General features: G+C 41.4%; 2 protein-coding genes across 2 annotated transcripts; both read left to right on the forward strand.

Moving 5' to 3' along the window:
• The first annotated feature begins 2191 nt into the window (after nucleotides 1-2191).
• On the forward strand, nucleotides 2192-6511 carry LOC146176505 (uncharacterized). Its single transcript, XM_084582816.1, has 3 exons — nucleotides 2192-2372; nucleotides 4512-4600; nucleotides 5594-6511. Exons 2-3 carry the CDS (start codon nucleotides 4522-4524, stop codon nucleotides 6148-6150), a joined length of 636 nt encoding a protein of 211 aa, XP_084438942.1. The 5' UTR covers nucleotides 2192-2372; nucleotides 4512-4521; the 3' UTR covers nucleotides 6151-6511.
• Nucleotides 6512-11699: 5188 nt separating this feature from the next.
• Nucleotides 11700-17567, forward strand: LOC146176506 (uncharacterized). The gene is made up of 4 exons (XM_084582817.1): nucleotides 11700-11774; nucleotides 12079-12149; nucleotides 15867-15955; nucleotides 16861-17567. The coding sequence occupies exons 3-4, from the start codon at nucleotides 15880-15882 to the stop codon at nucleotides 17424-17426; spliced, it is 642 nt and encodes a 213-aa protein (XP_084438943.1). The 5' UTR covers nucleotides 11700-11774; nucleotides 12079-12149; nucleotides 15867-15879; the 3' UTR covers nucleotides 17427-17567.
• The last annotated feature ends 5653 nt before the right edge of the window (nucleotides 17568-23220 follow it).

Genomic DNA, 23220 nt, shown 5'->3' on the forward strand with positions numbered 1-23220 from the left:
CGAGCAGTGTAGGGCAGTTCGTGATCGACATACATATTTATGCTGGTCGGCTTAAGCATGGCGCTGCGCTGCAGCAGATATCCATTCATTGCGGCATCGTGATATTGCCTCAGGACGGGAGATCAGTACGATTCGAAATCCTATTCCAGAGGTAATGTAGATAGACTAGCGGCTACTGCTGAATCGTCGCAGTCTCGAAGTTATCAGTGCTGTATTTTTAGCATCATTACAGGCCCCAAATTTTATTTATCCTTAATGCGGATTTCGAGCTCCAAGCAATTAGGAAGGCGCATCGGGATTGTGAGCCCCTAATTTATTGGCACGGCTCCTGCTGTAAAGAATTTTTAACAGGTTGATGTATACGGCTCCATTTTCCACCCGTCGTGTCGTTTGCGCTGAAACCTTAACAGTATGTATGTGAGAGTGCAAATTTATTTGCACGTCGCAAGTGATCACACACTAGTTGGGCTGGATGAATGGATGGAATATAGGAGCGTCCCCTTTGAAACGGGGTGGTAGCAGTAGCTATCATGCTCATTTTTCTCCCTATATCTTAATTATTGATTTAGATTGGTTAACTAAACCATCATTCTATTTATTAAATTTTGGTTTCTACATTACTAACATTATGTCACTTCTCTGCTTTTAAGCCACCAATCTTCCAGTCGTTTTTTGCTAGTTTCCACCGCCGGTTTATTTACTCGGCCACTGCTTTCTCTAAACCCCAGAGCTTCAGGAACAGTTACTGCGCCTGCCGGGTGGATACTATTATATTCGAGTATAATATGGTCAATTGTTTCTCTGGAGTTACCACATAGAGCACATGCGTCAGCTTTATTGTTAAATTTCTTTTTGTAGCTGCGTGTTCTAAGGCACCCTGATCTAGCTTCAAAACGTAGGGCACTGCCTCTTGAGTTATCAAAGAAAGCTTCCTTCCTGATCTGCATTTTCCACTTTCGGTATAATTCCACACTCTGTTTCTTCTCCATCTCCGCCATGATGGTGCCCTCTATGTGATGTATGTAACTGGATCTTGCTGTGAGAAAGCATCGGACATAAGTCGGACTAAAGCCCACTAATTTACTTGATGGACCCAGGTTTGGTACAAACTCTTTCAAAATCCAGTCTGTTTGCGACTTCGTCAATGTCAGCAACGTGTTATTTCCATTTAATCTTTTTGCATGCTTTGAGCTGAATCATGCGTTCCGTGCGGTAACGACGACGCGAGATTATTTTTCGCACTTCCTGTTTTGCAAACACCTGTGAATACGTTCGTACGGATACAATTAGCGTGGCCGTATTAACCATTTAAAATTGACGCTATTCGTGTCACTCTATATTCTTACGGGTCCTCACAGACTCTTTTTTTAACAAATTTGGTTCCATGGATTTAGAAAAGTTCACATCTTTTGCTGAGTGTTTGTTAAAGCTGGGGTTGCTTAGTGCATAAGAGCGCTATAATTATTCAGCTGTGATCAAACCTTGCGCCAGCAGAGCAAACGTTTTGATATTCTTTTGGTATTGCTCGTGGAGGTGTGGGATGAAGTGTCTTGGAGCAGAATCGTATGCCTTTTGTGGCTCCAAGACATAGGCTAAGAAAAACTTAGTGAGGGCCAAAAATTCAACTTGCCACTAGCAGTGCCCTCGAATAACAAACTGCGAAAGTGTTCAGTGTTCGTTGCACTAATCAACGACAATACATACAGAGCAGGACTTGATACTGCTTCTTGGGTATATCCTAAGTACTTGTAAGCTAACTTACTACTCATGCGAGTGCCACTTCAATGTAGGAGGCCCTGGAAGAGATCAGTAAGCAGTGTTCTGCTGCTGAACGAAGCATACACGTATAGCGCATCTTGAGCAATGTTAAAAATTGGCAAAAAATGCAGAGCGCGTCTATTGTGCAGCGAAAGGAATAAAAAAAAAGTACAACGTAACACTGTGTTTCCGGTTTTCAGCAGACCTTCAGCGGAAACACTCTAATGACAGGCTGCTGAGCCTGCGCTTACAATGATAAGAGGAGAAACGGAAGCAGTCCGCTAAATGCCACTCTCGTTATGAAGATAAGCACTGCTTTTATTCTTAAGAATTATATCTCTGCCAGTGTGAATGACCCAGTAGCGGGTATAAAAATAAAATAAGCGGTATGTTTGTCATCCGCTTTTTAACAGATTTAATGGTTTAAACCCTGCTGCCTTCATTCCAGGGCCAGAGCTGGACGCTTATCGACTTGGAGTAGCAGCCTGTGTCCTCATTTAAAGCGGTTGAACTCTTGCACTACAGTCAGTATTCGTATTCAAGACTGCCGAACAGGCTCGAGCTTTTCTAGTGCGCTTAGAGGACGCTGTGTTCTCAAGGAGAAGCTCTTCCCGGTAAGCGCTTTCTTCATTCCCCATTTCAATAACGGAGAATCTGCTCTACGTTTCCCATCTGCATTAAGGTAAAGAGAGCGAAGTTGCAGTTCCTAGAGTACCCTTCAGGTCTTAAGAAAAAGTGCCAATAGTGTAAATAATCACTGGTTAAATCTTCGATTATCTCTATAATATAATACAGGCCAAAGTTCAGTTGTTATCGCTCTACTGACATATATATCAAAACGCACAGCGCAGTTTCTTATGTGTAGCTTAAAATTGAGCAACAGCCATCGAAATATTTTCATTCCGACATACTTGAAGTAAACTTTTATGGAGCTACAATGATATACGGGTGGTTTGTAGCAATTAATGAATTAATTTAGCTCGTTTATTTATCGCTCGACTGTCATTCTTCTACAGCCCGCTGCCGTAGTGGCACTAGTTTCAATTTAGAAAGCTAAATTTTGGTCAGCTAACTAAAATGAACAATATCATACGCAAACGCTCTGAAACTCGTATTCCTCCTCTTTGTGAAAGAACGACACTATACAGGCTCTCCTCGTGGCAATGAATCTCTGGTCGCACAATATATTTGTTTCCTATACCACCTTTTTCCACAAAAATTTTCGCCTTCCACCCTCAAACATAAAGACTTTCAAAGTACCTCGGGAGGCAGCCCCATTTCGATTCAATGTTCTTGGCTATCGCAACATTCATTTCCGTCTACGGTAACCACATCCTTCGATTATACCCACTGCCCATTACTTATCCTTGTAACCATTCTCAAGTTGCGTCTGTGTCTTTCCATGGTTGTTCTCCTTTTGCTCCGCCCAGAATAACCCTCCTCCTCGTTCAGTGGTAACCGGCCAGCATATTTTTACTTTGGCACCCAACCAACGGTAACGTATTATTCAACTAAGGCCAGCATTTTTGTCATCAAGATTGCAACCGTCCGACTGATACCTGGTGCAACCGTTGAAGATGTATAACACACGAGGTCTTTGTGCTTTCGTAGATTTCTGACGTGGAAAATACATTTACTTGCAATGTCTTTCCTTCTAGACGGCAAAATGTATTTACCCCATTTGATTCTTGTCCCATAGTTTTTCTTTGTGTTGGCATTGTTTATTTTGATGTCATCAAGTAGTTTCACACTCTCCTTGGAAACATCGGTATACTAGAAGCTTGCTCACTGTTACGTTGAACGGGCCAGTCTTATTTGGTTGAGTTGGTGGAGGAAGATTATAAACTACTTCCAAGCTTCCTAGTTGCTTCTCGTCTTCTCTCTTTGTTCCTCGTATCTACAAAGCACGAACACAACAGATAAACGTGGGATATATATATATATATATATATATATATATATATATATATATATATATATATATATATATATATATATATATATATATATGGTTTGTGGGGTTTAACGTCCCAAAGCAACTCAGGCTATGAGAGACGCCTATATATATATATATATATATATATATATATATATATATATATATATATATTATCTCTGTTTTAAGCTTTGTAAAAAGGATGTCTTTCGGGAGCGGTGGGAATGGCAAGGAAAAATGATCATGTTCCTTTTGTGACCAAAAAAAGGGCGCTGGGTTTCACACATTTTAATATGAACAGGCGACGTTCTGCATCTCACTAGGTTACATACGGTCAAGTGTATTGAGTGCTGTTTAGTTTAACCTTAACGCAATACAAGGCGCTGTTGCAGCATGTCTACTGTGCGAACACTCACTTAGAATGAACAGCGTGGCAATAGACTGTTTAAATGTGCATTAATATTTGCTTGTATGCTGCATCCTAGGACGGTTCCTAGGGTCAATTTGACCCACGTCTAAAGAGAGAGACAAATTATGCTCACTTGCTGGGTATTGTATCTTATGCAAAAAAATAAGTGCAGGCAGGTATGGTGAACTACATGAGCGCTTCTATCCACTGAAAGTTCTTTTTAATTTTTGTGGTAATATAAAATAGATCCACGCTCTCTCAGAAGATACTTTGCAATCAGTTAAAGTAAATATCAATTTATAAGTTACAAAAGGTTTTTTTTTTCAGCGTTTTTAAACACCTGTGGCTCCTTCTTATTTCAGTATCTTTTCAGCGTTTTTAAACACCTGTGGCTCCTTCTTATTTCAGTATCGAAACAATGATGGGGGCGTTTCTCATCACAATAGTGACAGCATTTTGCACGGTCCTGTCAGTTACAGCCATACCATACGAAACAGGTAAGAACTCTGCTACAAGCTGCTGCTTGAGGACGTCAGACCTTTAGGCGAACTAAACGACTCCCCAGTCCTGAGACTTGATTTCAGTGAAGTAGAAATATGATAGTGAAAGTATACACAGGAACACTCATCTGTGAGGGTATATGCGCTTGAAATAGCAGATGCTTTAACGATCGCTTGCGCCACCTAAATTTGTATGGCACAGTGCACCCCTGACAGTTCACGATAAGGTATATCTGAGGTGATATATTTGTCATTGCCCAGCACAGCGACATAACATCAACGTTGTGTTTGATGCTCCAAGCAATGCTTTATACGCTCACAGCTTTGCAAAAGAGCATACCAACACACCTTCATGCTGACGTAATCAAAGCTTGAGCGGCCACTATTACAAAATAGCTTCTGAAGGATGGCGGAGAAAAAGGTCGTCTTCTCGAAAGAACTGAGACTAAATTTTATCTCATATCGAAAATAGATTGCTTCGTTCAAAGTGTTGTTATTTCTACATCTTTTAAATATGTATTGAGTATAGAGCCATGTATTCTACATATATATTCAGAATTGAACACATTTCATAATTGATAGCTCTCTAACATTTTTGGAAAATTTTAAAAAATTCTAAAATTGTTCTTTGTAATCAGCACTAACCCTAAAAGGTGACAGGTGCAGAATACTTCAGACATTTTTCCTTTCTTCTCAGAGCACTAAGGTCTTATAATATAAAACAAGCTTTATCCTACATTAAATTTTTAGACTACTCTTCCAAACAAATAATACCCAACTACCTTCAAGCGAAACTGCTTTAGTAGAAAATGTGTCTATGAAACAGTGGTTCCATTTGATTGCATGTAAATGCGCTAAAATAAAACCCCAAGCTGTAAAAGCGATGTATCAACTAAACACAAAAGGAAGTCATGCCTGCTCAATAGGCGCTTTTCTACTGCTGTCAATTTTTTTATCAAGTTATGAACGTCTTCCTCTTTTACTCGACAGAGTGCGACTTCACTGGCTTGGACCTGGACCGCGCCGTGGACAAACTTCTCTCAAAGCTACCTGAGTACCACATTCCCTACGTGCATGAGTACCATCGAGTTTTCGCAGGCCTCGAAACTGGGCCTCTGAATCTCACCGGTCTCAACAAAGTGCGCCGCTACGGGCCGCTGCTGCCGTACTGTATCAACGACACCCGCATGCTACAACTGGATCTCGTCAGCGAGAGGGACACTTTCCTCTCAGTGCCTTGGAGGACGTGCACGGGCCACGAGGGAGCTCTGCTCATTAAGGCCGACGTCTCACGCTTCACAATTCTGCTGAGCGTCGAGAATCAAGGGCTCGGAGACAACGTGAAGCTTGCGTACGAGGGACCCATCCTGCCTCTATCAACGGAAAACACCAAGTTCGAGATTACAGGTTTTGGTCGCCGTTTCATTGAGAAAACTAATATACTCAGCACTCTTTTTCCGGCCATTACCCGCCGTGCTTGGAACGATAACTTTTTCATATATTTTCGCGGCGCCCTCCGTAAGGCACTGAGTGATGCTTTTGAGTAAAACATCATGGAGAAATGTGGTGCCCGACAGTCATGTGCAACGTTACAATGGTGCCGGTAGCAGCAGTGGTAGAAGTGCCTTCCATTAACAAAGGAGTTGAAGAAGCTACCTTGAAGGAGAATAAGCCGTTGATGTAATCTCCGCAACATCTTAAGCGGTTGATGTGCCACAGGTTACATGAGTCTAATGCTAGTCAGAAACACCTGCGGATGTTGAATATGAAATGCTTGCGAATAAAACAAGGTGGGTGCTTTATTATTAAACCTTTTTTTTTTGACCACTGAATAAATATGCTTATTTTAGGAAGCCTATCTTTGTGCAGTGTGTGCTTAAAAATATTAAATAAATTGTTTGCACTTAAGATGAATTCTGATTTGGTATCTGCCTGCTGAGAATGTAAGATAATCAAAAAATATATATACTTTCATTGCTTACGAAATTGATGTTTTCCAGAAAATACCTACGCGTCGCCAACTACAACCCCTCGACGGTTGTTTGAAATACATAGTACCGCTAGCGGACAAGAAGTGAATAGCGTATTGAAGGAAACGATGTGGAGTTAATAATTCTAAATTTAAGCCAACAGGAGGACGTAGATTTAGGTATAACTTTTTATTGTATAAAGTAGAAAAGGTCATAAGCTAAAATATTACGCGGAAGTGACGGAAATCGTCTTTAAGCAAGACGTTTATTGCGTGAAGTCCGTAGTGTAAACGCTCTAAATAAAAAACTACTTCCGAACGTCTTTGTCTTCTTTGAAACGAAGTAACGAGTATTGTCCTCAATATAAGCCTTGTTTACCTTGCCGGAAAGCAATGTTAGCGTTTTATAGGTTGTTTGAGGCCAAAACAAATGCAAATAATTCTGAACACTGTTTTATTCGCCTTCCAAACTTGTTGCAATAATGTCAGGTTTTGAAAAGTGGATGGACATCCCCAAAAAGGGCATAATTTAAGGCTACCGGACGCTACATCGATTATGACGTGGATATTAGAGGCGTGCTACTAACGTTTCTTCCGGAGCACAAATTGTTTTTTCCGTTACAAACATCGAGTGTGGTGCATCCGGTGTGGAGTGCTATAAAGCCAGGCAATCGACCTTGCTACCCTTTCAGAGCCGGATGTAAAGCTAATGGGCAGCGATAGATTTAAAGGATGTGTTATCCGAAGTAACAGCCACACTGTTCGGGCGTAAGGGTCAAATATTTAGTGAGTCGGGATTTTATCAGCTGCTTTCAGCAGCCTTAGGCTGACTGCATGGCTCAGAATGGATATTGTGCAGATTTTCCTTAAAATGAAATAAAAGCGATACGAGCAGCTAATCCTGTATCTCTGGCGTTTTTTTTTTTTTTTAAATTGTCTTTGTATGTCAATTCGATTCAGGTGTCTCACGAGAACCTGACACCTCTAAGTGTTTTTCTGATTATCCCATGTGAATGTTGCCAAGCTTTTCAATATAGCAATTTGTCATTTTTCAAAAATAGGATTGTGAGCTATTCAGAGTTCGTGACCTAATTTTGGGTTCATTTATCTTGATTTATTCATTTATTTATTCATAATACCTTACAGGGCTCAGAAGGGCATTTATTAAGGGGGGCAAATAACAGCAAAATGTGCAAAAGAAACTAATTAATACAACATAAGATACAAAAGATTAAGTAAAAAGAAAACTATTATACAAGGCAAAACTAAAGCGAAAATATACATAGGATACAAGGTACTTTGTAGCATGAACGCAGGACATACGGCACATACCTTTCGTAAAAAGAAGACAAGAAAAAAATGCAGAGCACTAGTCACTGTAAAAGTCATAAAACGCACAAAGCACCGAAACAAAACGCAATAGTAACGAAGGAAAAAAACATACACTGCGATAAAGAAAATAAAAGATAAGAGAAGAACCGATGTCATGTGAGATGGAACATTAACTATTCTTAGATTGCCTTTTTGGTTGTCAACTCAAGTACAAAATGCAAAATGTCGAACAGCTAGCTGAGACTAAAAACTCTTAGTTGTTTTCTCTAACCCCAAATTATTACTCCAACAGCAAACAATTTCAGATAGCTGTCGTTTACCCTCTCAGTTAAAAGAGACACGCCTTTAAGACTTACATTCACTCTTCATTGGAGCGCTCTCATCGCTGAGGTTTTCTGTGTGCATTCATTGAGAGGTGCGTGCCATAAGTTGGCCATGTTGTAGCATATTTTAACGGCCAGTAATATTGCATGGTGATTTATTAATAATTAGCAGCTAGCTGCTTCAAAACATGATCCAGAATATGTGAATCGACCCGTTGTTTTAAATATCTCTCAATAAATGTTAGATAATCAGACTTACTTATTAACTTAGATGTGCTTTTGTTGCTGATATCAATTGGTTGTGTAATATTGTTTATGTAAAATATATACAAAGTAGAGAGAAAAAACAATACGCTGATAGTTGGATTCCAATCCAAGGCCTCGGAATATCATTCGGAGCCCTTACCAACTGAGCTAAAGCAGCGACTGGTCAGATTTCTTTCTTGGGTATTAATTAATGTTGCGCCGTGTCACGCCGTGTACTTTATATTGCTGTTACGTAGAACGTGGGCGAGAGAAAAAATGGCAATCTCTGAGAAACATTTCATGCTTCCTTTGGCTTCAAGACTGCCATAACGATCCCTCAAACTCTATAGCAGAAAATGAATAAAAAATGAGATATTGAATGTGGTACAGAAATGAAAAATTCCGAAATTCAGCTACGCCAAAGAAGTATACGGATTTGTGTTCATTTTGCTGTTGGCATTAATAAATATTGGAATATTGTTTTAGGTGAGGTATAATTAAATACCATGTAGAAGGAATACAACACGCCGTTTTATACATTTTATTGCACCTAGAAAGTGTTGTGTTGCGTTGATATTTCTGGCGCACAAGCAACTAAGGCCATCATGTGCCAAGAGCAGCAACTAGAAAGCAGTACCCTAATAGTTCATATAAACAATAGAAAGTACATAAAGCAGTACCCTAATAGTTCATATAAACAATAAAAAGTACATAAAACCATGCCTATGCTTCCTTTTTCTCGCTGAATGTTGGCTTTTTTCATGTGTGTATCACAGTGAATCCCTAATTTTCACTTCATTTGTCTGCTTAATAGCATATGATGGTCTCTGTTCTGGCTGTACCTTAAAGCCAGAGGCGGCGAAAATGGTTCTGATACAGCTCCTACCCTGCATCACGATTGCGTTCTACGTGACATGCACGGTACTAGATGGCGTGCCACGACCACGGCTATACTTATGGGTGGTTCTGGTGAATATTATCAAGGCTAAGTTGAACGCCGCATTAATACCCCCAAAAAAGTAGAATTTTATACTGTGGCCGCGTGGCGCAGTTTGTACAAACTCTCGATGCGATATACGGTTTTTATTTTGGATCCTACCAGCGGAGTGTTGCTTTTAATCCGTTTTGTATTTATTACCTTTCCCTCAGAACTCGTCGACTACAATTAATCTCAAGTGAAAAGACAAAAACAAAAAACAATCCTCCATGCTACCACCGCATCGCCGACTCCTGATTTCTTTCGTTTTTGTCTCTTGTATTTTATAATTTGATGGTTCTATATTTTTCAATCAGCTCGTTTAAGTCCCTAGACAGCTTTCTGGTATTCTGTCTGACTAACGTAGAACCGAGTTTGATGGTGCGCGCCGTACGAATATCTGAAAAATTAGCCGTCATTACTTAAACGCTTAAGCCCATCTTCATCGGTAAAAGCCTAATAGCTCTTCTCCATCGAGATCCTTGATTCGTTTTTGTTTCTAGCGGTAAACCAATCGTGAGGTTTTAGAGCATTATCGAAAATTTCTATGATCAAAGCATGCCGTATTTGTGACCCTGAACTCTCGTGCTGTGCTACAAACAACCTCGTTTTCGTCATAGTGCCCAGCCATGAGACCACAATGCTGTCGCCGCAGCCAATCATGCCTCGTGTAAAACTACAACACCTTCCAGCGCTGTGCAGTAAACATTGTAGTCGCCATCAACTTTCAAAAGCAAAACACTTCCGCGCTCTGCAATGACCATCGCTGCCTTAATGAAATTCCGACGGTGTCGTCCACAAATATTAAACATTGCCTGACAAAATGCCACAAAACCTTTTAGTTCCCTACCTACCATTTCCCTCCACCACCATCGTTGCCCTTCTGGCCTCCTTGCCTCCTTGGACATCTCCCTTGAAAACGTTTTCGACTCCGTGTCGTCTCGACCCGGCTCTGCTGTCCTTGAGGTTCTCAAACATATACGAATGAGTCCCACACTTTCGCTGTGCCTACTTTGCTTTCGAAGTGTTGACTCTTTTCTTAATATTTGTTTCCCCGTGAAGTTTGCTCGCACTGAAATTGACCAGCGATGGCCACATGCGAAATTTAGGTGCTCTACTGCTACCACATCACTGTTCCTGAAGTCAACATTGCTTAATAATAGTATTTAGAGTAAATGAAATGGCACAGCGGAGCAGTCTACGACATCCTTTCATTGCTTTTTCTAAACATTAAGAACGTGACCAAATCGTGCTAAGTCCGGATGAGGCGAAAGGTTTTCTTAGATCGTACTAATTCCACCCATTATGTCCAGACTGTATGCTTACAATTAAAGCTGACGCTACGTACCGATGTATTTTAACATGTGAGCAGTATAGAGCAGCACTGTACTTGCCGTGGAGAAGGGTATACTCTTTTGTTGAAGATACCTGGTTCATGCATAAAACGTAAGCTCTGAGGACCCTGTAAATTGCTAACCGCAACTGGTACTTCGAGAAGCAGAGTACAAATGGCTTCCGGATAACTGAACTGATGCGTTCAGCTCTCGTCCTCTGCTTCTTCACCTTTCTACCTGTGTCTTTCTCGCTGTTTGCCTTTTGAAGACCCGAATACTGCTTACTGCGGCATATAATGTTGATTTTATGCGCCAAGGAGAAAACTATTCAGCACATTTGAATGTTTTCCATAAAGGCGCTATAACAGGAAGTTAACAAGTGACTTCTAACGTGGTTACGAAAGATGTGGAGATAGCGGGCATGCCGTTCAAGCAGTATAGACAATAGCAGCGTAGCAATGCTTTTTTTTTTTTTTTTTTTTCAAGAAGTATAGACAATACGTACAGACCACCTCCGTAGTGGATTGCACGGAATCGACTGTGTGGAGTTGAATTTCTTTCAAAACGCAGAAAGGAGGAGCGGATGGAACTGCTTTATATAAAACACGGCAATTTCTCATTATTTTAAGTATAATTATCCATCTTCCTGCCGGCACACACAGACGGAAAGAATTTCCGATTGTTTTCCGTGAGCAGTAGTGACTGTTTCTTGTTTTCATGCACACGACATGTGAGCGCTACCCACTTACGCCTCTTATCGCTGCCAGAAGGGTGACGGATGTGGTGTCTGAGCAGCTCCCAATTACGAATGTAATGACTTATTGTTGCGGGTGACATGATTGGATGCAACCGTTTCTGGCTTATCGGCGAAACCAAGCAGCTCACGACGCCTTATATCAGCCTATGTTGATCCTTGCTCAAGCATTCGTTCCAGCTCCTGTGCGACCGTTTACGATATTCGCGCCCTGGTCAAGCTGCCGTCAACATTCGAGTGAGTGACTTGAACTATTGAGCCGTTCAGGAAAAGACAGCAGTGTAGAAGAGGTCTGTGATGAATGCATTTTGAATAGCGGAGCTTTATTTTAATAATATTATACCAAACATTTTTTCTGCGTTCGAAAAATAAAGTGTAGAATAGAAATTTACGGTTTGATATAAAAAGTACAAAGTACAACTTTATGGCCCTCATTTGTGTCGCCGCTCATGTTCTGAAATATCTGAAATTACTAGCAAAAAATGCATTGATCATTCGGTATAAATCTTTCTCAAACATATTCTGAAACTCTGCTTTCCAGCACGGCAGTGAATACGGAATAGTAAATTCGAAACAGTACAAAAAGATTTTCTGGACGAGTCTCACATACACGTGAGTCCAAAACATTTTTTTGTCGCTGGGTAATTCTGATTATCTTGCAACAAGAAAATCATTCTGACCAATGTAGAATGCATTTCGAATCCTTTCTTCTTTAATTGTTATTCCATCCTAAGCCCAGACATTTTTGTTATTTTTATCTGCAATAGCCGCTTTAAAATTTTGCTTTTTTATTATTTCGGCTGCTTGTTCTCATCTTAAAAGGAAGGAGCGAAGTTTTCTTTGTCCCAATAAACACACTTTGCACTTTCCGCTTGCACATGACAGATGGTAAGAGCATAGCTCTCTCTGGCTGCCGCCTGAAAACTAGGGCTGGCTGTCTTTACAGGGTTTCAACTGCGATGAGTGCCTCTTGACAGGTCGCAATCCCATTAGCACCGCTTAAATCGACTGTCCTAAAAAATGACAGCACAGTTTCCATTCGCCGAGGTTGACATGTCGAGGGTTCACAGAGGCCGCATCGATGGCGTGCCGTGCAAAGAAGTCTGGCCTGTGGAATACGATGTGGTCCCAAAGCTGGGCCGACAAACAGCAAATTACACTGCCAAACTACCAGAAGCAGGGGAGGCATTCCACAAGACATTATTTCAAACCTAGAAGTGCACCTGCTCTTACTAGAGTCATTGGGCTTGCAAAGGCATTGCCCTGGTAATGCACTACCCTTACTGAACGTTTCATATCGACAGACGTACTGTTTAATCTGACCCTTGAGCCCAGTATTCTAAAGCGATAGTGTAAAAGCCCCAGTTCACAAAAATTGCTAGTTTTTGGTGATAGTGTCGTCTTTGTAAGCAAAAAGTCTCCAGCACGCATCTGTAGGGTGGTACTTATCACACGAGCGGCCACCGACTGGTCGTTGGGATGTATGACGTCATGAGATCATATCAGAATGAGTTATAAATTCAACTAACGCTGGCATTTGTATCCCAAGTATGACACGCTACGCAGGTATAATTTTGGGGCCTGATTAAAACGGTGTTATATAAGTGCATTGTGATCTTACAGATAATATGACAATTTACGGTTACATATTGAAGAATATGATAGATATAACATGCAATAAAAATATGGAACTTGCTATCAAGCAGGTCCCACAATGGAAATCCACAAAAGAGCCAATATCACTGTCGCGTTATCGTATTAAGGTTAGAGAGTTTAAGTGCCCGGTAACATCGTGTATATCGTATGTCAATTCTTGAAATACAGTGACAATTATTTGTCATACTTTATATCATGCATGAGTTGCACTGATTTTAATGCTGGCATTCAGGATATTCAATGAACTTGAACATGCCGAGTGCTAAAGTTCGAGTGGAGTCCACCATCATAGTCAGGCTGGTCACCAACTTGTTCATGCTATCTGCACCCACTGCAGAAACAAAGGCTTATCGCATAATCGTGTAATTAACTAAATTCTCCGCCGGCTGCGGCCACCCTAGATCTGCTTAATGTGTAACCGTCTTCGCCCACATGACAGTGTGAAGCCCCTACTACACCTTGCTCAGAATCCACAATATTGCTTTAGGGAAATACCGCTTCTCTCCATGCCTATTTATCGCACCAATTTTGAATAGGAAATCAATACCTGTTGTTTCCTCACCCACTCTGCTCTATTCCTGTCTTTAAACTTCACGCTTATCATGTTTCTTTCCCTACCCAAGTTTCTCTTAGTTTATATTCTTCCCTTTAAGTAGCCACCCTTCTTTACGACTTTTGTTACCGGTAATACTCAGCTTTTATAGACGTCTTTCCTAAGCTTTGCTCAAAAGCCACTATTTCCTATCTGAAACTGTCTGACAGATGTGATCTAACCTGTCCTTAGAGTCCTTGTTATGTGACACCTGTCAGAATCCGGCCTACTACCTGCACTTAATATTTACAGTAGCCCCGTGCCCAGGAGAAAATTGCTGGTCTCTCGGGGGCTGATAATTATACCATTTGACGCCTTCGTGTTATTTTTACCTCCAGTTTTATAATTTGCTACCGCATTTTTGCATGCCCCTTTTTTGTAGTATGATTAAATAATCACTGTTTAATGGCCTGCTCTATCCCCGCTAACAATTTTATGCCCTTTTTGGTATGTTCATTCACTTTCGATGACGTTTGTCAGGAGCATCGTAATTATGGGGTTAGAAAATGTCACTTTTACCCTTAATCAAATCAATAATTTCCTTAGAGAGCTTTGTACTCTTCTGTATAATGGCTTTACCTTCTACTTTTACTGCGTAAGCCGGAACGACGTTTAGGAAAAAATCCTTATCTCCTGAACTTTCGGGTCATTCTCCCTCGGTAAAGCTGCATGGATTATGACTAGCAGCTCACCGGTATCGCTCAAGAGGAAAGTATACAACAGTGGCATCTTACTTGTGCTCACCTATGGGGCTGAAACGTGGAGGCTAACCAAGAAAGTTCTACTTAAGTTGAGAACAACCGAGAGGGCTATGGAACGAAAAATGGTAGGGGTAACATTAAGAGATAGGAAGCGTGCAGAGTGGGTCAGAGAAATAACTCATGTTACCGACATTCTAGTGGAAATTTAGAAGAAGAAATGGGCATGGGCAGGATATGTAGTGCGAAGAGAGGATAACCGATGGTCGCTTAGGGTAACAAATTAGATTCCAAGAGAAGGAAAGCGTAGCAGGGGGCGGCAGAAAGTTAGGTGGGCGGATGAGGTTAAGAAGTTCGCGGGGGGTCAAGTGGATGCAGCTAGCCCAGAACTGGGTTAAGTGGAGAAATATGGGAGAGGCCTTCGCCCTGCAGTTAGTATAGTCAGGCTGCTGCTGCTGCTGCTGCTGCTGCTGCTGCTGATGATGATGATGATGATGATGAAAACTGTATGCAGTCTCTCTAATAAGATCAGAAAATCTGCTTTCTCGAAAAGGGGGTGAATACGGGCTGTTTGGCACATGCGGTTTGAAAGAAACAGTATTAGGAAGTTGAGTCAAGAGAGCAAGCACTTGCGCTTAGTAGTAGCCAAATGATGGTCGCTAGCCAGCATAAGTGTGTGCTCGTTTGTGCCGTTTCATTATTTTCGTCGATTTACTCGATGATCGCTATCCCGCAGAAGAGCCTCCTCCTTAAACGTTCATTGCGTGCCTTTTTAACACTAGCGCAAATCGAACCCTCATGACCGCGGCTGAGCCAAGTCAATCTGCTCCTTGAAGCGAGGTCATCCGTATAATTCAGCCGCCTTCTGCGGTTCTAAACGACCGCGTGAGATGGTCAGTAGACAAACGCCACCGATTTATTTTGTGTAAGCGCTAAATACGAATATAGATTACATAGCATACTGAACCAACGAATGCACGCCCTCAGAACGACTGCGCTCAAAGACTACGGCGGTATTACCTTCTTGTTACCAACATATTCCTAAAAGATGACAAGAGTGTACTTGTGAAATACGCATCAATATATTAGAAAACTCGTATCATGCTTCTGTCCAGATGAACACTTTTTCACAAACGCTATTTTATCCTTCGAACTTGAGAGAAGCGTAACATTTGTTCTCAATTTCAGTATGGTCAAACTGAAAGGTTTCTGTGATTGTTGTGTCCCGTCTTATGGCAAATCTATATTTGCCATATCCTTATTGGATTTGCCATAAGAATATGAGAATGAAATAGAATTTAAAACACTTTACTTACTGAACGATTCTTCGTTCATGTCGTGTACGTCCTCAGCCACCCGATAGATATCAAATTTCTGCTGCAGGTTGCAAGCCAAAATGATGCCACTGACACCTTTGGTCGGAGTTTTTTTCGTGGTCCTAGCGGTTGCAGCTAGTCCATTCAACACAGGAGGCAAGTTCAAGAGTTTTCTTGTTCCTTTTGGGACAAAAATGTCCTGTGTACTTACAAAAAGTAGACTGGATGATAGATTACAAAGACAAAGGTTTTTGCTATTCTATGTTGGAACTTGCAGTGTCCGCTATTGCTTCAGAAAGTTAGAGTGACAACTGAAAGGCTTATGTGGCGCTCCGAAGCATAGGAACTTGGCCGACGATAAATGTGCTGTAGTACTAGTGGGCCGCAAACATCTTTGCAGAAAAACTAGTAAAGAAATAAGAAGCGATTATTGAAAAATGCAGTCTGTGGTCACAGTTCCTGGAGAACTCTCACAAGGCATGTACAGATAAATCTTACACGCAAAGAAGCTTGAGTAATGACCTCAGACTTGTCATTCCAGGACCCTCTCTTTGTGGTCTTTAATAATGAGCGTCTCAGTCACTAACAGAAGTAACTATGAATGCTCCGTAGCAGCCTCTGTTTACTTTTCTTGCGGTGTTTTTCGCATTTATTGCTGAAAACTGACATCAAGAAAGAAGGGCCAGTTGGCGGGCTAGTTTGTTCTCCATGATGATAGAACATCTTCGTTTCCTTGTCTTCCGTTCTTTGCGCTGTTCTGTCACTATCACAAAAGAACATTTTTTAATCAAGTACAGGTGGGGCATTTTCTTGACGTGGTAAAGATTGTACAACATTAGAAAAAAGTTTCTTTCATTCCCTATAGGAATGTTAACGGTGCATTAGCATCACTATCCTTGCCACAAAGTGATTTCAAGCTTAAACCCTTGCACGAACCTTACGATGCATCCCTCTCTGTCAACCGTAGACGCAATTACAATCAATGCACAGAAAAAGTTTGATGAAGGATTCTTGTATTTGTAATCTTTCCGGCCCCTAATTTTTGTTTTGTTTTTGCGCAGAATGCGATTTTTCGGGCATCAACCTCGACGAGGAGGTGGATAAGCTGCTGGAAAGGTTTCCTAAATCTATGCTCGATTCCAAGAAACGAGGCTTCACGCCACTTTTCGAGGGCCTAGAAATCGGGGACGTGAACGTGACCGGCATGAACAAGATAAAAAGATACGGACCAGTCATTCCTTACTGCTCGAAGGGCACGGCCTTTGTCCAGGTGGACCTCATCAACCTTGGCGATGTGGAGTATACCATGCCTTATAGGACCTGCTCTGGACATGAGGGGAAGGCACTCCTGAGCGCTGAATACTCGCGCTTCACTGCACAGCTGCGTGTGAAAACCGAGGGCTCAACTGGAAACTACTTGGATGTCAGCGAGGAACTTGCTCTGCCAGTTATCAATTACAGAGTGGATTTCTCTCTGGTTGGCATGGGAGACTTCGGGTGGGTGGCGAGCAAAGTATTGAGCAAGCTCTTCCCAACAGTGTTTTTGGACATGTGGATGCAAGCATTCTTCAACACCTTCCGAAAGTCGCTTAAGAGCGCACTGTCGGGAAACAATGAAATATTTTAGTGATGATTCCGGAATACCAATGAAAATACTTAACTTCTCACCTCGACAGTGGGGTTCACCAGTTCAACTACGTGTAGCAGTTAATGGTCGGAAACGTGTAGAATAAAACTGCCTTGGAACCAATAAAATCTGATACCTGGCTTTCGCATTGTGGTGTATTTAGAAAAGGAGGATTTCATTCAATATGCGTCGGTGGTTTTGTTGCAGCATACAATAATAATGAAAATGTTTCTTTTTAAACTGTAACAAGGTTTTGAGCAGAATCAACAGAAAGGTGCTTAGAATCAGTCAACACTGTTTTCGACTGTGATGCTGTTCAAACACAAGACAACCGAGCTCCATCAGAAATGGCTATCTGAGCCAAAAGTTATTCTGTTTTGCTGTAAGGAAATAAATTTAGGGCACAGGCACCACGTCACTCAAACAGTACTTTGCTATGCATGAACAACTAGATTCTTACTTTTAAAACGTCCACTGTCTAAAACACGCTGTAAACGCTCACGTTAGCATCCTATAGAAACAAAACGAACTATTGCACACACCAAATATGTATACCCTCCTGTCAATGTCCATCAGTTTTAAACCCGGGTGATATTGAAACAGGACCCAAATTTCAGTCATAAAAGTCCCATTCAGTGTTGGTGCGGATTTACATTCCAGATGACAAGAAACATATTTTTTATTTTGATGGTTATACATGGAAAATTTTTTACTTCTTGGGAACAGCGCAAAATGCGGAATGATGCAACATGTAAAAAACAACGAACTTCTTTTTAACACTGGCGTTCATTACGCGAGCACCGTGAACAATTGGCAGCCGTAGAACGCAGAAAAAAGTTGTAGTCCGAAAGTGGAGCAGGTTGCATTCACCTGGGATTATAAGACAAGGGGTGATACAGTATGTCGCAAAAAGCGTTAGTAAGAAAGAAAGTTTGCAGAGCTTAAGAAAAGCACGTCATCGCCAGTCATTCACTGCTAAAGGGAAAATTTGCAGGCTTACACCACAACAAGTTTGGCGCATGAAATTAAACAATTAAGCTAAATTACCACGCCGCAAGTAACTAAAAACGCAACGTTGAGAGATTACAGCTTTTTCCAAAACGGAGTAAGAACGGATCTTCGCATGTGTAATTGAAGGCAAGTAAGCCAAACGCTTTCCATTTATTACGCCGTGGCACATTCTCCTTCTTCCATGTGAAAGCGGAAGTGATACAACGCGGTAAAACTGGATAAAAGCTTATTTATTTATCACTATCTACAAAGCTTAAGGTTATTCGCCGATCCCTCTGCGGAGTGCAGAAACCTGGAAGGATGCTTTGTGGTTAGCACAAAATGAGCAGTGCCGCTTTACAGGTCCGCGCCTTTTAGAGCAACACTCTGCTTATATAATCACCGAGATACTTTTTTATGCAAAGAGTGATAATGTGTTGCGCAAAAAAACCTTATGGCATTTGTACCAAGGGGCACCAGACACGGGGTCCTCAACTGATGCTTTAAGTGCTGTAAATAAATTGTTTTTAATTTGACGCTCTTCAACACTGCACATGCAGAAAGTTTTGTATTTAGTCTATAATCCGTAACAGCTTATTCCTAGCTGTGACACAGACACTCCACCATGATTACTCAGTTCTGCCTAAATGAATATGAGAATTAAGAATGTGTGACTTACGCTACAAGCAGCTATAAATGAAACAATAATTAGACAGCACATCCATCTCTATGATTTTTAATTTTTTTTTCTAACCAGGACATAATGTTGGAGGTAAGCTAAAGAGATATTACGAAAAAGTAAGAAATGGCAAGCGATGCCGTTCGCCTCGGTGCGTGGAGATGTTGTTTTTGCATTGAACATAAGCCGTAAGACCTTTGTTTGAAAGGGCCTGCAAAGCCCGTGAATTTGAAAATAAGTGTGCCACACGCAATCTGTTACTTCTATGTCTAGCCTCTGAGAGCTTTAGAAGCAGAATTTTAGGTTGCGAGTTTAACGCCCGAACCTTGCGACTAATGTATAGAACGAATAAACCGGGCACACAGCGATGTACCAGCTCTAACGTTCCGTATTTCCCTGTCCAGATTTTCCAAGATAATTTACAAATTAATAAACAGTCAATCAGGCAGCCTATGCTAGGTCTGTGCAGTGCTGACTATAGAAACTGGCTTTCTTCTTGCATGCTTTTTTATGAATTTGTCTTCCATTAGAAACTCTCGATCTACTCGTATAGATAACGGCTTTGTGTCTGTCCTGCACGCAATTGAAGATATAACATTGGCCTCGTAGTAGCTCCCAATATCGGATTTAGCCGCAGTCTGGGCCAATAGCGCATTTTGATGATGGAACGGTTCCCTCTTTTTTGACAAGTGAGGCATGTGTCGTTTGTAACGATACGCCTTCAAAGCGAATCTAAAGCGAAGAACACAGAGAGAAAAGAGAGAAAGAAAAACAAACATACTAAGCGCCTAAAGCAGTATATGCCCGGGGGGCCAAACAAATATGACGCAAAGTAATAAATAATGAACGACAGCGCAACCCTAGCCTATTATCGCGAAATCAATATCCATGGCGCATGCCAGACTTAGATTTTTATTCCATCTTCTATTCGAGTGCAGGTCTCAGGTATCCGCTCCACGTTTGTGCGTTTTGGTCACTGCTGTCATCTGTTGGAGGCGTAGTCATTAAACCTATAGGTGGCTACGCCACATACGTGTATATAAAATTCTGTATGCTTTGCTCGATCGCGGCTGTGTTCATTATGTTTTCGTGTAGTTTACCTTGGGAAGTGCGCTGATTTCTGCAGTAGGAGCATTAGTGGAAATCAAAGGGTACACCTGGGTGCTCTCCAAACGTACTTCCTGCTTCGGAATGCGACCTTCGGCGATTTTTGTTTTTCGCTTTCACCACCAGCTTTTTAAACATAAGAGCGGTGCGCTCTAATGCTCATCTCTAAGGCCGCCGCTCTTAGCCATCGTACACAAAGATACTATGCGTTCTCCTTTTGATCGATACCAATTAGGCTGTGTAGTAGCAACACCGTCACCTCCAGAGCCAAAGCATGGCGGCCAGTTGAGGTGCTCAACACTGCTCAGAGATACTGGAGGTATACTGACAGCTCTCGGCGGCGCATGATACGGAAGGTCACGTAGGAAATGCGCTATAGAGGAATGGGTTTTGATCGGCGTAGCAAAGCCTACTCTGCAGGTGCGTGTTTTTAGAAATGCGTAATAAGTGGACTACACTGGTACAGCGAGATTTCTAAGGAATGTCACGTCTCCTAATTTGTAAACCTGATAAACTAGCATTACATAGCAGTGATTACAAATATCGAATTTCAACTAGGTGATCAACTTTATATATCTGTTTCTATATTTCTATAATTTATTAGATCAATACGATTATTTTTAAAGAATTAGAACAACACTTAGGACCTGTTCGTTTTTAAGGCTTTTTTACGAGATAACCGTTAATAGCTGCCGTCTTCAGCTTACCTTGCGAATCATCATTCCCGCTCATGTAGTTTCCGCTTAATTAAAAAATTCCAAAATTCGAGCCCCTAATATTCGCGCAAGCTACACTTTTTATCTGGTTCCATACAGCTTTCAGTTATGAGTGAAACTTTTGAAACGTTCTGCTTATAAGTTGAAATTTTTAAACGTTCTACGTAGTATGGCCGAAACATATATGGAACCAGGTTCGCAGCTTATATTACGCGACTAGTTTATCGCAAGGCCAGCCGACCTAGATATAAATGCCACAATTTAACCAATTCATACTAACCTCACTGAAAAATTTACGGCAGCATTCCTTACTCGGAGTGCAAGGGCGCCGATGAGAACGATTTCGATTTCAAATGAGAAGTCTTAGTTCAGAGCTCCTCCCATAATGTTGTGTCTCGTGCCAATCCGCCATCACTCAGTGTCATTGATGTCACCCAATAGCTACCACCTGCTTGTGTCATGACCATTATTTTGCTCTCTCAGTGCCATTAACGGCGTATTCTTATCGCGTTAAAGTATTCGCGGGGCTTGCTGACACTCTAGTGATATAGCCTTTATAAATGGATTGATTTTATAGTCGTAATTCCGAAATCTTGCGAAAAGAAATGATCCGGCAAAGGGATCACTAATTACGTTACCTCTCCATTTACTGACATATAGGGTTGGAAATCAAGACGTCATGTCTAAGGGCAGTATCGCTGCGTTTTTCTCTCCCTCATGCAACTGATCTACTATCTCATAATCTGACTCGCTGCAGCCGTGAGTACCGTGACAATATTCCACTTGACACAAATAAACATAAAACCCGCAGCCTAAAATATTTTCTTTTCTTTTCTTAACATGAACTCTTAGATTACCTGAGCGAGCATATCTTTCTGCGACGGTATTCTAGCTTGTTCTTGGATTGAAAGCATTTTCGATGGTTTTGAAACGGCCTCTAAATATTTCTCGATTTTGTATATTCACAAATGGCAAAAAAATAAATTAACAAATGTCACTGCTGAAGTTCAGAGAACGAAAGAAACACCCGTAAAGCGTGATTTCGAACAATAAATTATTTTCTTTGTAAGAAAATGCAGGATGTTTCACAGCTGCGGCATGCGACTAAAACAAGGCTAGCAACTTCACTACCGCTTATATTCCCGGATGCAAAGCACCGGAACCGCGACTCGAGGCAGCGCTATCCGAAGTAGCAATCCCAAACTTCCGGATTGAGGGCCACACACTCAGCCCTCTGGGATTTTATCGCAAGCGTCTAGCAGTTGTTGTTCCGTGTTTCAGAAAGGGCGGTTAGAAAACATTCGGTATTTATGGGCACCTATACAAGAGGACAAAGTAATGGCCTTTTCCTCAAAACCTGATGATATAGAGAGGAGAGAGAGAGAGAGAGAGAAATAAGACAATTTCACAATTCTCGCACTCATTTGGGCTGTGTGCTGGAAATTTGTCAAATTTCATATAGAATGAATTGGAGCAGTGCCGAAAAGTTTATTAGTGTGTGCGGAAAAGCTGCAGAGTTGGAGCTCGTGCTCCAAATAGTCTAGGCAGAAAAAGAACATTTAAAACAAATTTCAGTGCACCTTACAAGGCCTGTAGATGTCAGGCAGAAAGGCTGCTTCACACCATAAGGCGGTGTTATAGGATGAAACAGCTTTCAGTCTGACACCTACAGTGAGTTTGGTGTAGCGCGCTCCGCTTCAGCGCTTTGAGATCTGATTGTGACTGCGCGCAAGGTACTTCTGCAGCAGCTACCAGCGAGGTTGCGGTCGAAGCGTGGTAGATAACAAATCACCACGCACTCATGTGGCTCCCAGGGGACGGCAGCAGAGTGACTGAGTCTGCGGGTGAAGCAATCTGCGTCAAAAATGTGGGCCAGTGCTGTGTTAAGCGAAGGAGCCGCTTATCAAGGGGACATCTGTGGGTGCTTAACATGTCCTACAGTTCATTATGAATTTTCTTCGCGCCTACACTGTCGGGAGGATAAGTTTCAGTTCTGAAAATACAAGTTCCCTGAATAAAATACATTGTTGACTGATGTGTTTAGTCAATTACCAAACTAATACAAGCGTTCTGCATCTTGCCGGTGCTTGAGTAGCCCCAAGCACAGCCTCAAGGTTAAAATAAGTCAGAAGTCTATTACCTGTTTCTAAAAATTTCGCATGTTCTAAAGAAAACAAGAATGCGGCATATGTAGCATTAGCTGCCTGATCTTTATTTAACGTGTTGTGGCGCTATTTTCATATTTCAGTGGCATGTCCGTAAAAAAATGTGCTCTTATTATCACTGATGAGATCATTATTGC

This window comes from Amblyomma maculatum, chromosome 10 (genome assembly GCF_055883805.1).
Source record: "Amblyomma maculatum isolate TAMU_Amacu chromosome 10, ASM5588380v1, whole genome shotgun sequence".
Lineage (NCBI taxonomy): Eukaryota > Metazoa > Arthropoda > Arachnida > Ixodida > Ixodidae > Amblyomma > Amblyomma maculatum.

Coding starts and splice junctions, on each gene's coding strand:
- LOC146176505 (XM_084582816.1), top strand. CDS start 4,522: ATGATGGGGGCGTTTCTCATCACAATAGTGACAGCATTTTGCACGGTC. Junction 4,601..5,593: donor AGCCATACCATACGAAACAG/GTAAGAACTCTG, acceptor TTTACTCGACAG/AGTGCGACTTCACTGGCTTG.
- LOC146176506 (XM_084582817.1), top strand. CDS start 15,880: ATGATGCCACTGACACCTTTGGTCGGAGTTTTTTTCGTGGTCCTAGCG. Junction 15,956..16,860: donor TAGTCCATTCAACACAGGAG/GCAAGTTCAAGA, acceptor GTTTTTGCGCAG/AATGCGATTTTTCGGGCATC.